This window comes from Xyrauchen texanus, chromosome 22 (assembly GCF_025860055.1).
Source record: "Xyrauchen texanus isolate HMW12.3.18 chromosome 22, RBS_HiC_50CHRs, whole genome shotgun sequence".
Classification (NCBI taxonomy): Eukaryota; Metazoa; Chordata; class Actinopteri; order Cypriniformes; family Catostomidae; genus Xyrauchen; species Xyrauchen texanus.
Window position 1 is genome coordinate 38,123,351 of NC_068297.1, and position 14,943 is coordinate 38,138,293.

At 36.3% G+C, this 14,943-nt stretch overlaps 1 protein-coding gene across 2 annotated transcripts in view; it reads left to right on the forward strand.

The window, feature by feature from the left end:
• Positions 1–14,308, forward strand: part of LOC127662626 (connector enhancer of kinase suppressor of ras 3-like) — a 114,719-nt gene extending 100,411 nt beyond the window's left edge. Inside the window, exons 19-25 of one of the 2 annotated variants that reach the window (XM_052153902.1) lie at positions 2,722–2,795; positions 3,023–3,094; positions 4,937–4,995; positions 6,247–6,368; positions 9,828–10,179; positions 11,455–11,651; positions 12,546–14,308. In XM_052153902.1, the coding sequence (XP_052009862.1) occupies positions 2,722–2,795; positions 3,023–3,094; positions 4,937–4,995; positions 6,247–6,368; positions 9,828–10,179; positions 11,455–11,651; positions 12,546–12,740 (1,071 nt within the window). In that variant the 3' untranslated portion in view covers positions 12,741–14,308. The remainder of the gene's footprint in view (positions 1–2,721; positions 2,796–3,022; positions 3,095–4,936; positions 4,996–6,246; positions 6,369–9,827; positions 10,180–11,454; positions 11,652–12,545) is intronic. The other variant, XM_052153903.1, reaches the window with a different exon arrangement.
• Positions 14,309–14,943: the final 635 nt, after the last annotated feature.

A 14,943-nucleotide genomic window follows, 5' to 3' on the forward strand; every position in this document is an offset into this window, starting at 1 on the left:
TTAACCATCTTAAGACAAAAGATTTTGTGAAACATCTGAAGTGCCTAAAACTTTTGCACAGTAATGTGTGTATATATATATAGATTTGGACACTCAATTAAAATGAATGAATTTTATTGCTTTAAATAATAAAATATCATATATAAACTTTTTCAGGACACTGTATTTTAAACATAATTTTGTAAAAATCCAAATAACTTAACAGATCTTTATTGGAATGGTTTTAAACAATGTTTACCATGCATGTTCAATGAACCATAAACAATTAATGATTATGCACCTGTGGAACGGTCGTTTAGACACTAACAGCTTACAAACGGAAGGCAATTAAGGTCACAGTTATAAAAACACTAAAGACAACTTTCTACTGACTCTGAAAAACACTAAAAGAAAGATGACCAGGGTCATTGCTCATCTGTGTGAACGTGTCTTAGGCATGAGGACTGCAGATATGTCCGTACTGTGAGACGCCTTATGCTACGTTCACACCGGACGCGAATAGCGCATCAAATTCGCGCCTACCGCGTCTAGTTATACGCTTGACCACTTTGAATCCATTCGCGCGTCAAGAGCGAAATTGACGCGCGTAAATTTCGCTTCAAACTTTTGTTTTTTACGCGCGTCAATTTCGCTCTTGACGCGCGAATGGATTCAAAGTGGTCAAGCGTATAACTAGACGCGGTAGGCGCGAATTTGACGCGCTATTCGCGTCCGGTGTGAACGTAGCATAAGGCGTGACGCGCGTCAGAGGCGAAATCCGATGACGGCCATCTTTTTACAAGATGGCTGATGTTGATCGAGCATTCGTGGAGAGAGTCACCACTCTGTATTTGCTCTGGAGAGCAGAACAGTGGCGTATGGGTCGTCGTCGCCGTACTTGGGTCCACCAGCGAGGGGCGCGGGACATGCTGGAGAGGAGCCACTGCCAGGTCTGGGTCGGGTTGCGGCCAACAACTCCTCCAGAGAGGCACTCCGGGTGAGGGATGTCTTCATGGCACACTTCTCGGCGGAGGGAGCAGTACCATGGCAGCCGACGGAGTAGCGTTTGAAGTCCTCCTCATGACTTCCCCACAACGGCTCTTTTAAGAGCCACCCACAAACCTATAAAGAGCTAAACTATCTAAAAATAGTCCATTATTATTATATTTTGGATTTTTTTCCCAGGTTGTCAGCCCCAGTTCCAGGATGTCAGGTCCACAACATGCACATTTATTAAGTTGAGACTTTTTAAAAATGTCAGGTTTTCCATGGTAGTATATCAGGTTAAATTATTTATTTATTTTTGTTTTGATGATAAATGGAGCCAGCCTCCAAAAGTAATTAACCTGTCCTGTGTTTTTTTCCTTATTCAACACTGTCCAGACACTAATGTTGGTTGTCTTTACATTACAATAATAATGAAAGTTTACGTCACTTTACCTCCTGAGTGACAGCAGGCAGCTAGGCTCCTGATTGGTTAACGCGGCGCGAATTGACGTCAAAGTTCAGATTTTTCAACTCGGGCGGCAGACGGCGAATTCGCGTCAAACGCGTGAATGCACAAAATGCACCATTCATCGTATTTGCTTATACCGCGCCGCGCTCTACGCCTCATTCGCGCCGCAGGAATTTTTTACGCGCGTAACGCGTCTTTGCATTGATTTAACATTGAAATCACTCGCGCCTGACGCGCTATTCGCGTCCGGTGTGAACGCAGCATTAGACAGCACTACTGGGAGACATGAAGGACAGCTGATCGTCCTTGCAGTTGCAGAGCACATGTAAAAACACCTGCACAGTATCGGTACATCCGAATATCATACCTGCGGGACAGGTACAGGATGGCAACAACAAATGCCCGAGTTACACCAGGAATGCACAGTCCCTCCATCAGCGCTCTGACTGTCCGCAATAGGTTGAGGGATGCTGGGCTGAGGGCTTGTAGGCCTGTTGTAAGGCAGGTCCTTACCAGACATCACCGGCAACAACGTCGCCTATGAACACAAACCCACCTTCGCTGGATCAGACAGGACTGGCAAAAAGTGCCCATCACTGACGAGTCACGGTTTTGTCTCACCAGGGATGATGGTCGGACTCGCGTTTATCATCGAATGAATGAATGTTACACCGAGGCCGGTACTCTGGAGCGCGATCGATTTGGAGGTGGAGGGTCCGTCATGGTCTGGGGCGGAGTGTCACAGCTTCATCGGACTGAGCTTGTTGTCATTGCAGGCAATATCAACGCTGTGCTTTACAGGGAAGACATCCTCCCTCATGTGGTACTCTTCCTGCAGGCTCATCCTGACACAATTCTCCAGCATGACACCACCAGCCATACTGCTCGTTCTGTGCGTGATTTCCTTCAAGAAAGGAATGTCAGTGTTCTGCCATGGCCAGCGAAGATCCTGGATCTCAATCCCCTTGAGCATGTCTGAGACCTGTTGGATCGGAGGGTGAGGGCTAGGGCCATTCCCCCCAGAAATGTCTGGGAACTTGCAAGTGCCTTGGTGGAAGAATGGGGTAACATCTCACAGCAAGAACTGGTAAATCTGGTGCAGTCTATGAGGAGGAGATGCACTGCAGTACTTAATGAAGCTGGTGGCCACACCAGATACTGACTGTTACTTTTAATTTGCCCCCAAATGCCTAATATGGAATGTGCAATTGTGTGCCTTAAGAAAATTCAGAGCAACTTTGTAAAACTAGATTTTTGCTGTAATTTTTTCCCTCTCTTTTTTTCAGGCAGAAAAAGCAGAGGGCTTCATCAACTTGACTGATTTTGTCATTGACAGGGCATATGAATGTAAGAAAAAATAGTAAGTGGCATTTTTATGTCTGTTAATTTTAGCTTTAATGTAAGCATATTTTAATGGATTGCTACTTGTTATCCACATGCAAACTGAACATTGTTTGGCTACAGTATTTCCTCTACTGGTTTCACATTGATGTCATTATGGTAATAACAAAATATTTTTGAGCTGAACAACTGCAAAACCTTTCATAATTTTTCTTACACTATTTTTTTTATCTTTGTTTCACACAGTGCGATCAAAGTTTGCCACCCCAAAGTCATGATGTTTTACTTTGCAGCTGAGAGCAATGAGGACATGAACCTGTAAGTCAACTGACATACGAAATTTAAACCACTGACTGAAAATGTATTTTTGTAGTAGTACTGTCAATTGCATTTACAGTAAAAATTAATTTGCCCAACATTCTAGATATGGGGTCAAAAATTACTCTTGTAATTATTTCTGTTTTCCATTTGTAACGTCTGATATAGTTCTTAACATTTTATTATAGTCCTAGATAAACTCATAATTAATGACATAATGTGTATGTTTTGATTTAATTCTTAGGGTAAGATGTAATACGTTTTCAATTTTGAGAATGTGTATTAATGAATTGATTATATAGAGGTATTTGACATAAACAAATTAGACATTTTATGTTTTATAGTAATGATAAAGGGAAACGGAATAATAAAGGGAAAAAAAATGCCCTTAAAGGGATAATTCACCCAAAAATAAAAATTCTCTCATTATTTACTCACCCTCATGATATTCCAGGTGTGTATGACTTTTTCTTCACCAGAACACATTTGATGAAAAATAAAAAAAATATCTCTGCTCAGTAGGTCCTTAACCCTTTCCCCGCCAAACACGGAATTTTCCGGGTTTCCGTGTTTTAGGTGTTATACGGTAAGCAAGACCCCTGCGCATGTTTTGAAAGAGTACGCAACTCTTTGATCAAAGAAACAGACTGCGATCGTCTCAAACATGAAGAAATGGAGTATGAGAAGCTCAAAATATCAGACATAAACATGCCTTTTTCTCAGCTTTTTGTCTGAAATGTTGTTTTTTGACAAAACCTACCTCTGTTCAAGTCGCAATAAAAAAAGAACAAATGAAGATAAAATAAAATCGTTTTTTTTGCCTAAAAGCAGAGGCCCAGATCTTTATTTTGATATATAGCATCTTCATATATTCATGGAAGAAAATATTCTGCGGGCCATTAAAGTTTAGCGAAAATCGTCCAAAACCCTGGCGGTGGCTGGCAACTTTTTTAAAAAACGCTGGCAGGGAAAGAGTTAAAAGCTATTTTGAGTTTCAAAAATCACAGAGTCAGCATAAATGTCAAGACTCCAGCTGTTAAATTCATGTCTTCTAAAGTGATAGTATCGCTTTTGGTGCAGAAAGTACTTTTTTCTACTCTAAATCATACTTCTGGTCGGCAGCGGTACACATGTGTGATGTAATCGCATTGGCATTTGAAACATGGGAGAACTGACACACGTGCGTCACAGCTGGAAAAGCAGCGCTGTTTAAAAGTGAGGAGGAGGAATTCTGTACAGTAGCTTTGTTGATTTTGATCTAGATCAGTTATTATCTGTTTTTAACAATGGTGCATCCTGGATGTCTCAACCGAGTGGAGAGTGTGAGATTACCTCGGTATCCATGGCAATGTGAATGTCACATGAGAGATTGCTTGGGCTCCACCTTCTCCTGAAGCATTGGATTATAGTTATAAAGTACTTAAATATTTATCTTTTTTCATACCAAAAGCTATCATATCGCTTTAGAAGAAATAACTTATCATGTCGTATCAATGACATTTATGCTGACTGTCTGTGATTTTAAAAGAGAAATCGCAATTCACTTGCATTTTAAGGACATACTGAGCAAGATGATTTTCTATTTTTCTTCAAATGTGTTCTGGTGAAGAAAGAAAATCATACACGTCTGGGATATCATTAGGGTGAGTAAATAGAGAATTTTAATTTATGGGACAACTATCCCTTTAAAAATCTAATCCAGGGTGCACATAAAAGTTAATTTCTGGCACTGTAAACTATTGATATTGTCAATAATAGAATATAATTATTAATATGAATATCTAAAGGTCTTATTATCATGTGTAGTTATCATTGACTTGTTCTGATGTCTTGTGTTTTCAGATGGCTGAATAAACTTGGTCTGGCATCTATTCAGTATGAACCCGAAGGTCATATAGCTGGTTAGTTATTGTATGCAGCACTTTTAAAATATTCATACAGTCGGGTGCAAAATGTTTTTATCCAGTACAAAAAAAACAAATACAAATTAAGCAAATAAATCTCACCTTTTGTACAAAGGAGCTACAGTAGCATGGTCATTGTCACAGATTTGCTTATATTTAATTAGTGACCTATTGTAGAAATTGTGCACAATCTTACGTACTCTGCTTTTTAGACCATCACGTATATTTGTTTTGATGCAAGCAAATTTGTGACATTGACAGTTAACTTTTTTTTTTTTTTTTAAAGAAAATAGAAATGTACAGTGATAAAGTACACTTTCAACTCCATTAACAGCATTTGTAGCATAATAATTTTAATATATATATATATATATATATATATATATATATATATATATATATATATATATATATATATATATATATATATATATATATATATTATATATATATATTATATAATAATTTTTAATTTTTTTTATTTTTTTAAATTTTTTTGGAAGTCAACATTCATATACACTACCGGTCAAAGGTTTTGAAACACTTACTCATTCTTTACTATTATTCTAAAATGTGAAAAAAAAAAAAATACAAATATAATAGTCATCAAAACTATGGAATAACATAAATGGAACTATGGGAATTATGTTGTGACTTAAACTAAATCCAAAATAAATCCAAATTGTGTTATACTTTAGCATCTTCAAAGTAGTCACCCTTTGCCTAGAATTTGCTGAAATGTACTCTTGACATTTTCTCAACCAACTTCTTGAGGCATCACACTGTGATGCTTTTCAAACAGATTTGAAGGAGTTCCCATCTACAGTATGTTGGGAACTTAATTGACTGCTTTTCTTTATTATTTGGTCTTGGTCAATTTCAAGAACGTTTTATTTATTACATTTTAGTTTTATAATGAAATAAATGAATATGTTGGCACAATTATATTTCTGTCTACGAAACTATTTTCAATCATTTAATCATATGCCTTCAGATCAAAAGATTTTTAAGATCATGAGAAACATTTCAGTGAAGTATTTCAAAACTTTTGACCGGGTGTGTGTGTGTATGTATGTGTATATATATATATATATGTAGCCAATCGTGCAGATATGGGTCAGGAGCTTCAGTTAATGTTCACATCAACCATCGGAATGGGGAAAACATTTTTATCTCATTGATTTGGCCTGTGGCATGATTGTTGGTGCCAGATGGGTTTGAGTAATTTTTTGTGTTTTTCCTTCCCAGAATGTTACAGTGAGGCCAGTGATCATGAGGAAGCAGAGTCCACTGACACACCTCCTCCACCATACTATGAGAACACCCAAGGTGGAGCAAGTATGAATGGTCCTTCAAGCACTGCACACCAGGTAAGTTCCCAGTTTTGATCAGTGTATATCATGCTTATAAATTATTTACTAACTTCAAGTTTCTAAATATTGTCACATTATGGTCTAGAGCAGGGGTTCTTGACTGGTGGGTCGTGACCCAAAAATGGATTGCAGATCTGTCCTGATAGGGTGTCGGATAGCAGGGAACAAACAATGCTAAATGCAAATAATAAAATGCGACTAACCATATAATTATGTATTGTTAGGATGGCAAAATAAATAGACTTATCAGCTTTTAATAGTGAGGTTGCATGGCATCCATGAAAACTGTGAACAAAACATTGCAAGGAAAACTAAAATGCATCCTGGACCACATTAAATACAAAAGTTCATGCAGCAAGGAGAAACATTGCTTGTTTTTGCTACTTAGAGCATGATAAAAAAAATTCCTCTTCGGTTTTGAGCCATTGTCCTAACGATGACAAGCACAAATGATGTGTGTAATCTGTGGGCCTTGTAGATTTGATTTTAAATTAATTTAATAACATAAAATATAATTGACAAAACCAATGAAATGGCTCAAACAAGTTGTTTTTGCTTTTGAAAAAATTGCCAATTCAGTCCTGAAATAAATGTTGCATATTGTTGGGCCCATGCAGTCCATGGTAAAAGAGAATACATTTCAATATTGGATTTTTAAGACATTTTTGTTTACTTCTGTACCATAAACAATTTTGGTATTATGTTGAGTCTCCAATGTTAAATTTGTTCTTGAAGCAAAACCAGTTGAGAATCCATGTTCTAGAACAGGAGATCTCCAATGCTTTGATGCCAATGACCCCAAATATGAAAATCACCTTGGGAGGGACCCCTCCTAAAATATTTAAGGGTCGCTGTATATTTTGATGTAAATCAAAATTAAATCAAATCACTTTGTCACACGACCATATGCACAAGAGCAACAGTGGGTGAAAGTCTTCATGTTGTCGTGAAAAGAGGCACTAAGTTTGAAGGTAGGCCTTAAAATACATCCATAGGTACACCACCAGTTCAGTACACCTCCTATCAGAAGCTAAATGGCTAATTGTCTAAATGCTTGCCATCATTATCAGGAATTTTCAAAGCTGCTGAAAGGCACAGTTAACTTGGTGTATGTAAACTTCTGACCCACTGGAATTGTGATAGTCAATGTAAAGTGAACAATCTGTATGTAAACAATTGTTGGAAGAAATTATCATATCATGCACAAAGCAGATGACCTAAACGACTTGCCAGAACTATAGTTTACTAATATTAAATCTGTGGAGTGTTTAAAAAATGTGTTTTAACTAATTCAACCTAAGTGTATGTACACTTCTGACTTCAACTTTATATACAATGTAATTTTATTAGGGGGCCAAGCAGCGAAGCTGCCGGAACAGTAATGTAATTTTACTGATTTTCTTCTTTTTCTTGTTATCTATTTTTCTGCCCTAAATGTATCTGGGCATCAGATCCCCCACTAATCAGGCACACCCATCTTGACCCTAGGTGGCACTATAATAAACACGTTTACATTTTGGCTCATATCTCTGCAACTATAAGGGCTAGAATCAAAATGATTTTTCCTGTATATCTCCGATTTAATTTCCGTCTATAATTGTTTTCTGGCATTTTTTTTTTTTTTTTCATTTTTTTTATTAATTTTCCAAACTCCTCCTAGACCGTTAGTCCGATCAGCACAAAATTAGGTGTACATCATCTACAGATCCCCCTGACAAAAATATTGAAAATAATTTTGAAACGTTAAATCGTTCCGAAAATATTAACGATAAAATTACTTGGGTTTAACGCAATTTCAGTAATTGATCAGTAATTGATCAATATCTACTCATCGCAAACTCCAAACGTAACAAAACTCTGTACACAACAACAGGATGTTTAGATGTCAGTACATTTTCATACTATTCCACCCCTAAGGGGCGCTAAAACTAAAATCTGTAACTTTGCAGCCGTTTGAGTGACAAGGTTCAAATTAAATGTGTATCTTATTTGGTTTAAATGCTAACATATTCTTAAAAAATAGGTTCAACAAATGAATGAAAATGGCTGCCAAAGGAAGAAATGGAACCTTATAACTCGTATTGGGATGTCCATGGGTTATGGAAATTACTATACACAAGCAGGGTATCTACACGAAGACACGTATCAAATTTTGTTACAATCGACCACATGGTGGGGCTATAATTAGCCAAGTTGTGTTTTTGCTCATAACTCCGGAACCGTATGGGCTACCATAAACATTTGTAGCTTCTCTAAATCCACCAGTGCCCCCAAATCATTTGTTTAATTGAAACTTTTTCTTCAGTTTTGATATATTTGAAAAAAACTACTTTTTAAAACTCGTCCTAGGCCGTTTGACTGACATGAAACTTGGTATACATAATTTACAGGCCCTCCTGACAAAAATGTATCCAAAGAATTTTGATATGTCATATCATTCAGAAGATACATTACTGTGCACCAACCAGGATTAATGTTAAATTTAGATTAAATCAAGGTTTATCTGATAATTCTATTGCACCAAATTTTAAACTTATCTAAAATTTTCAGGGTTGCATTTAAACCATCGTTTTGATCCTGATTTAAATTTCACTCTAAATCTGAAATGACTTTTATCCTGTTGCTCCATTACTTTAAACTCTGATTTAAATCTCAGTTATGTATTCACTTTAAACTTGCAGCTGAGGTGGTTTAAATATTACATTTACCTACAATAAAACATGAATGACTTTGTAAGAGAACAGTGAATATGCCGTTAGCTCTTTGAAGGCAGTTAAGGTTTGAGTTAAGGTTTCACTAGATCTTTCCTGTCAAATCAGATTATTTTTATCATTTTTCCATATGTGCTTGGCCCCCAATAATTGCTGCTAGCAGCTATATTTTTTATCTTGGATTTATCTTTCATTGTGGAGCTCTTAAAATGTTGGCCTATCATGTGTTCAACAGATCCAATCCATAACCAATGGAAATATTTTATGTAAGAACAGCTTTTTTTTAACCTATTTTTTTTTAAAGCATAATTCCTAAGAAAAACAGTGATCTGATGACCAAATAAAGTGCCAAAATATTGGTATCGCCCTATAGTTTTTTGTAAAAAAAAAATATTTTGTTGCATCCCTAATTATCTGGAAAATATATAGCCTATTTGTAGCACGTTGACAGCATATCTTTTTTTCTAGCCAATAATTTACCCAATTAACCTGAAGAGAAACATTTCCGTTTAAACTGAAATGTCAATAATGGCAAATTTACTTTATAAATGTTTACTTTTTACATTTATGAACGCTTTTGTCTTTTATCTGGAATTTTCCATGTACCACCTAGCACCCTCTTGGGTCTCCGGACCCCAATTTGAAAACCCCTGTTCTAGAAGAGCTATACTTGAATTCTGGTCTAAATAAATCTACACCAGGCTGACTTTACAGAGTTGTGAAACTAATGCCTCTTTTCCATTAGGGTAGCCTTCCTCCTCCATATTCCTCCCCTGTTCCCAGCGAAGCCACTGGTACCCTCTCTTCCCCCGTGAGTACGATGACCTCCCACAGCTCGGTCTCCTCTCTGACCAAACATAGACAGTCTTGGTTAGACCTCGTCTCCCAGTCCACCCCTACTGCTGGGGAAACAGTGGTCTGCTCTGCTGTCATCCATACAATCAGTCCCATAACAATGGAGGCCTCACAATGCAGTGAAGCCACTGCTCCATCTCAAGAACCTCTTGCATGTTCATCGAGTACAGCACCTATGGAGATACCCACAAAACCAGGGGAACCAGAAATGCAGTTGACCTCAAATGACTCCAGACACGAGAGTGAGCAAGTTGGGAACACATTTTACAAATGTATTCAAACAGATTGCTTAGTCCAAGACATGACCATTAATTAAATGGTAGTAGTACAGTACTATATGGCCAAAAGTATGTGGACACCCAAAAAAACTCACTTAATTGTGCTTGAGCATTTAATTTCAAAACTATTGGTGTAAATAAAGAGTTGGTCCTCACTACAGCTTACACTCTCTTTAAGAGAGCAAAACCATCACTTTTGGGGAAATTGGTGCAAATGGAAAAGTAAATTGAAGCTACTGTAGCTCTTTAATTAAATTAAGTAAATTCCTACTTGCTGTTTAGAGTGCACACAAAATACGTTCTGACAGATGCCTTATACTGGGAGTGAAAACATGTCAGACAGTTTTGGGAGGTAATGGTACCATTCTTTCTGATGACAGGTTTTGGCATATCAAAATAACCAAAGCAACATTTGAGAAGCTATGCGTTGATTTTAATGATATTCTCGGAGCGAAATTATGTATTCACATGGCTTGAGGCAAAATCACACAACTTTTTTGATGCGCATCTACAGTATATTCCTATATAAACTGTATAGGAATATATTCGGTAAATGTGTTCGGTATGCGCATATCTTCTTACCACATGTGTTACCAAACAATTTATCCACCTTATGGGAGCGTATACATTTTTTTAATGTAAACTTTAGTTGCATCTTGATATTTCAGTCCAGCATTTTTTATGCCATATCCCAAAATGTGCATAGGAATATGTGGATGGAACTCCAGCAATTGTCATGCTGGAGCAAAAAAAAAAAAAAAAAAACACCTTAATAAAACTGTTGCAACAAAGTTGGAAGCAAATTTCTTTAGTCTAGAACATCTGTGTATGTCATAGCATTGAGGTTCATCTTCACTGGAATTTAAGGGCCTAGCCCAGGGGTGTCAAATTCAGTTCTTGGAAGGCGACACTCCAGCAGATTTTAGCTTCAACCCTAATTAAACACACCTGAAGCAGCTAATCAAGGTCTTGAGGAGTGCTTGAAGATGACATGATGCATTTTGGAGCAGGGCTGGAACTAAACTCTGCAGGGCTGTGGACCTCCAGGTGTTTGACACCCCTGGCCTAGCCAAACCTGTTAATTAGAAGGGGTGTCCACAAACTTTTGGCCATGTAGTGTATTGAGAATCTTTGTTATAAATCTATTGATAAAAACTCACACGAAGTTTAATGCTTTGGTTTATATTCCCAAGACCTTAAGTTTTTAAGTGCTAATGTACTGTATAATTATTTTTACAGTTCTTGATGGACAGGAAGGAACTGATGATGAGATGGAAAAATTATATTTGCATTTGAAAAGGGCCAGCCTATCTCCAACAGGTGAGCGGAAGCCATCATCAAAAGGGGAATTACGAGCCTCCTTTGTAAAGCGTTGCAAAAACCAGGCACTCAATGAAAAAATACATGTCATCAGAACCCTCAACAGCACTCTTAAGGTGAGACGTTTCCTCTCAGTAACCGTATTAGAGATTGAGGGCCTTATTTTAAGAGTCGTGTGTCTTAAGCACAGCACTATGCAATACATCATGCATGCAAAATCAGTAGGCATGGCCATGAAGTTTTGGTATTTTTGTGCAAGTATGCGCTAAGTCTAGGCGCAAGTGGGTTGGCGAAATCGTGTGTGCAAAGCGCTAATGGGCTGGGTCAAGTGCCATTTTAATTTGAAGGTTCTTCTTTGGTTATTGTAACATCTGCTTCCTATTATATATTCAATTTCCTTTATAGTATTGATAACATAAGAAGTTGGTTGTGTAAATGGGCTGTATGCAATGAATTAGAGGAATAGAAATATGGATTTATTTTCTTTTGCGCATTAACTGTGTCCTAATTGAATGTCAGGCATATTTCTGTGACAGTGACATGCTCCTTATAGCACTAATTAGAGGTAGGTTCTGTTAAATTGTAAAGAATACATTATACACCGTAAGTACGCAAGTATACACCCTCTTCCTCGTCACAATCAATTAATGTCTTCTGAAGCAAACCATAGGTTGGTATAAGAAACAAATCGATAATTACAATGTTTTTTAATTATCTAAGTCAGCAATGAGCCTTCCACTTCGTTTTATTGCCCTTTATAATTTGAAATTGTTGATATCACCCAATAATTGTGTCTGCTTGGCCAACTAACATATTTTTTTGTGAATTTTGTGAAAATGTATTTTGTTAAAAAAAACATTCATTTAATTTCAGCAAATGTGTGTGTTCATCTTCTGCTATCATTAAATAACATCATATACAGTATATATTGAACATTTACCACCCTTCTCGTTGGAAAAACATTTGTAAATGTAAATTGAAATAAACAAATTATTCTCCGTTTGATTTAGGCTAAAGAGGCAGATCTACTGACATTGGAGCAGATACTGGCTGACCCTTCTCTCACTGCAAGTAAATTGAGGGCGTGGAAAGAAAACAACACTGTCCTGCTACAGGAAATCGTTCTTAGCCACCCCCTGCATGATCAGCCCCTGGAGGGTGCTGGTACCTCAGCTGTGCCCCCTTCAACAGAAACTTGTGTATAGACACTGAAAATAGTCCTCAGTCTTTGTCATATTTGTAACTATGTCACAACATACACACTGCAAGAATTGAGTGATTTTATTTTTTTATTTTTTTCAGTTTTTGATGTAAGAAATAAAACCCTGTCATGAAGTCTTATTTGTTTTAAAACTAAGACTACCATTTTTTTTTTTTTTTTTTTTTTTTACTAATGTCAAACCAGTCTGTTACTAATTGGTTGGTCAGTAAGATAATTGTTTCTAAAGCACACCTGTTTAAAATGTGTGAGGTCTCACTTCTGTCAAGTCACATTCATTTGAGCCTTTTAAGATGTCATGGAAAACCAAATATAAATTCAAGATTTAATTATATGATTTTTTTATTGTTGATAACTCTTTACGTACAGCACAAATGGAATTAACCTGGCAGTAACTTGAAGTGGTGATTATATCCAGCCTGTATGTTTCCATTTTTATTTTTTATTGGATTGTAAATAGATCTGTTTAGATACATTTATTAATTAAACGTTTGATGCCACTATATTGTTAAGCAGCTTGCTATTTTTGAATTACAAAGGTTTGAGAAGAATTATAAAAACAATACTAGTAAGATAGATTTATTCATTTTTATATTGCAAGTTTTTTTGCACAGTTTGAACAATATTAATCTACTTAATATTAATAACGTAATATTGATTAAAGTGAGTAAATTTCACAAACATTTCAGTCAATACAACTTTTAGATATAAATCTGATGTACATGGTACTTATATTTAATCAAATTTAAATTGTCATTTTATTAGAAAATTATACATTTTGAACTTATTAACACATGTTTAGTGATGTATCATATGACATATGGAAGCCTACCACAGTGAAGCTTTAATTATGCTATGCAGTCTATTAGACACCATCACCAATAATGCGCACAAAACATAATTTTTTTTCATGTTAAAGCTTACAATGTAAAGAAAGCATTAAAAGTTAAAACTAGTTGAAAATGCATGATTATGGAAGATTAAAATAAAAAACAATTAGCTGGAACAAGGGTGTTATACTGCACAAGAATTGTTCAAGAGTTGTATTGCCAAAATTATGTACCTAAACCCCCCCACAAATTTTGCTCATTGTTGTGCACGTGCATATGCATACTGTGTGAAACATGTTCACACAATACAATAATGAGTCCCCAGCCTGTCAGTCAAGATGTCTACTGCCCTTTTTGAAACTTTCTGCACAGGTTGACCCTGGATTTCATGAATGTCTGTCACCTAGCTCATGTGTTCAAGAATTACTAATAATATTGTAGTTATACATACTTCTTGTTATAAATGTTTATAATTAGCCCCTGATATGAACGTTTGACTTTTTTTTTTTTTTTTAATCATTATTTTTTTTTATCATTTAGTCTTGAACAACTTGAATGAAAAGTGGAATTAGAGATATTTGTTCACAATTTGGTGGTGGAAAAACATTCGTACCAATGTTTATAAAATAAAATAATTTTACTGGCCATTTGTGTTCACAAAGACAATGAATTTGGCTTGGTTATAGATGCTTTAATGGGCCCTTTAACAGAAATACACACACACACACACACACACACACTATATATATATATATATATATATATATATATATATATATATATTTCAACATTGTATATTTAAAAGAAAATCGTGAAAAATTGTCACTTGCAGTACAATAGAAGTCAATGGGGACAAATCCATGACCGTTAAAATTGGCTATGCATTGTTTCAAAAGGATAGCCACAAGTTGTAAACATTAAACTTAACATGATTTTAATGTGATACATCACTTACCTTATTCGAATAAAGTTATGCAATTTTACTACTTCGTTATCGTGACTTGTCAACACACCGCCTGTAAAAGCTACGTTTGAGTGTGTATTTTGAGGAAGACTGGGCACAGGACAGTCCACTTGGCGTCCTTTCTTAAAACGCTCCCGGGCGGCTATTTTCAATATGAACAAGTGCAGCTCCCTTCGACTTGAAAGGGGAAAGACCGAAATCTCCAAAACGGTTGATCAAGAATGAGATCAGAGAACACATTTCAAATCAGCAGTAAAATCTGACAACACTGGTTTAATAAATTGTGCTTCTTTCCCTCGGATTATGCTAAAAATTTAGATTTTCTCAGTTTGTCTTGCTAATGCGCATGTGCGAGTTGATTGACAGGCATCGTCTGTATCACCTGTGGGACTTTC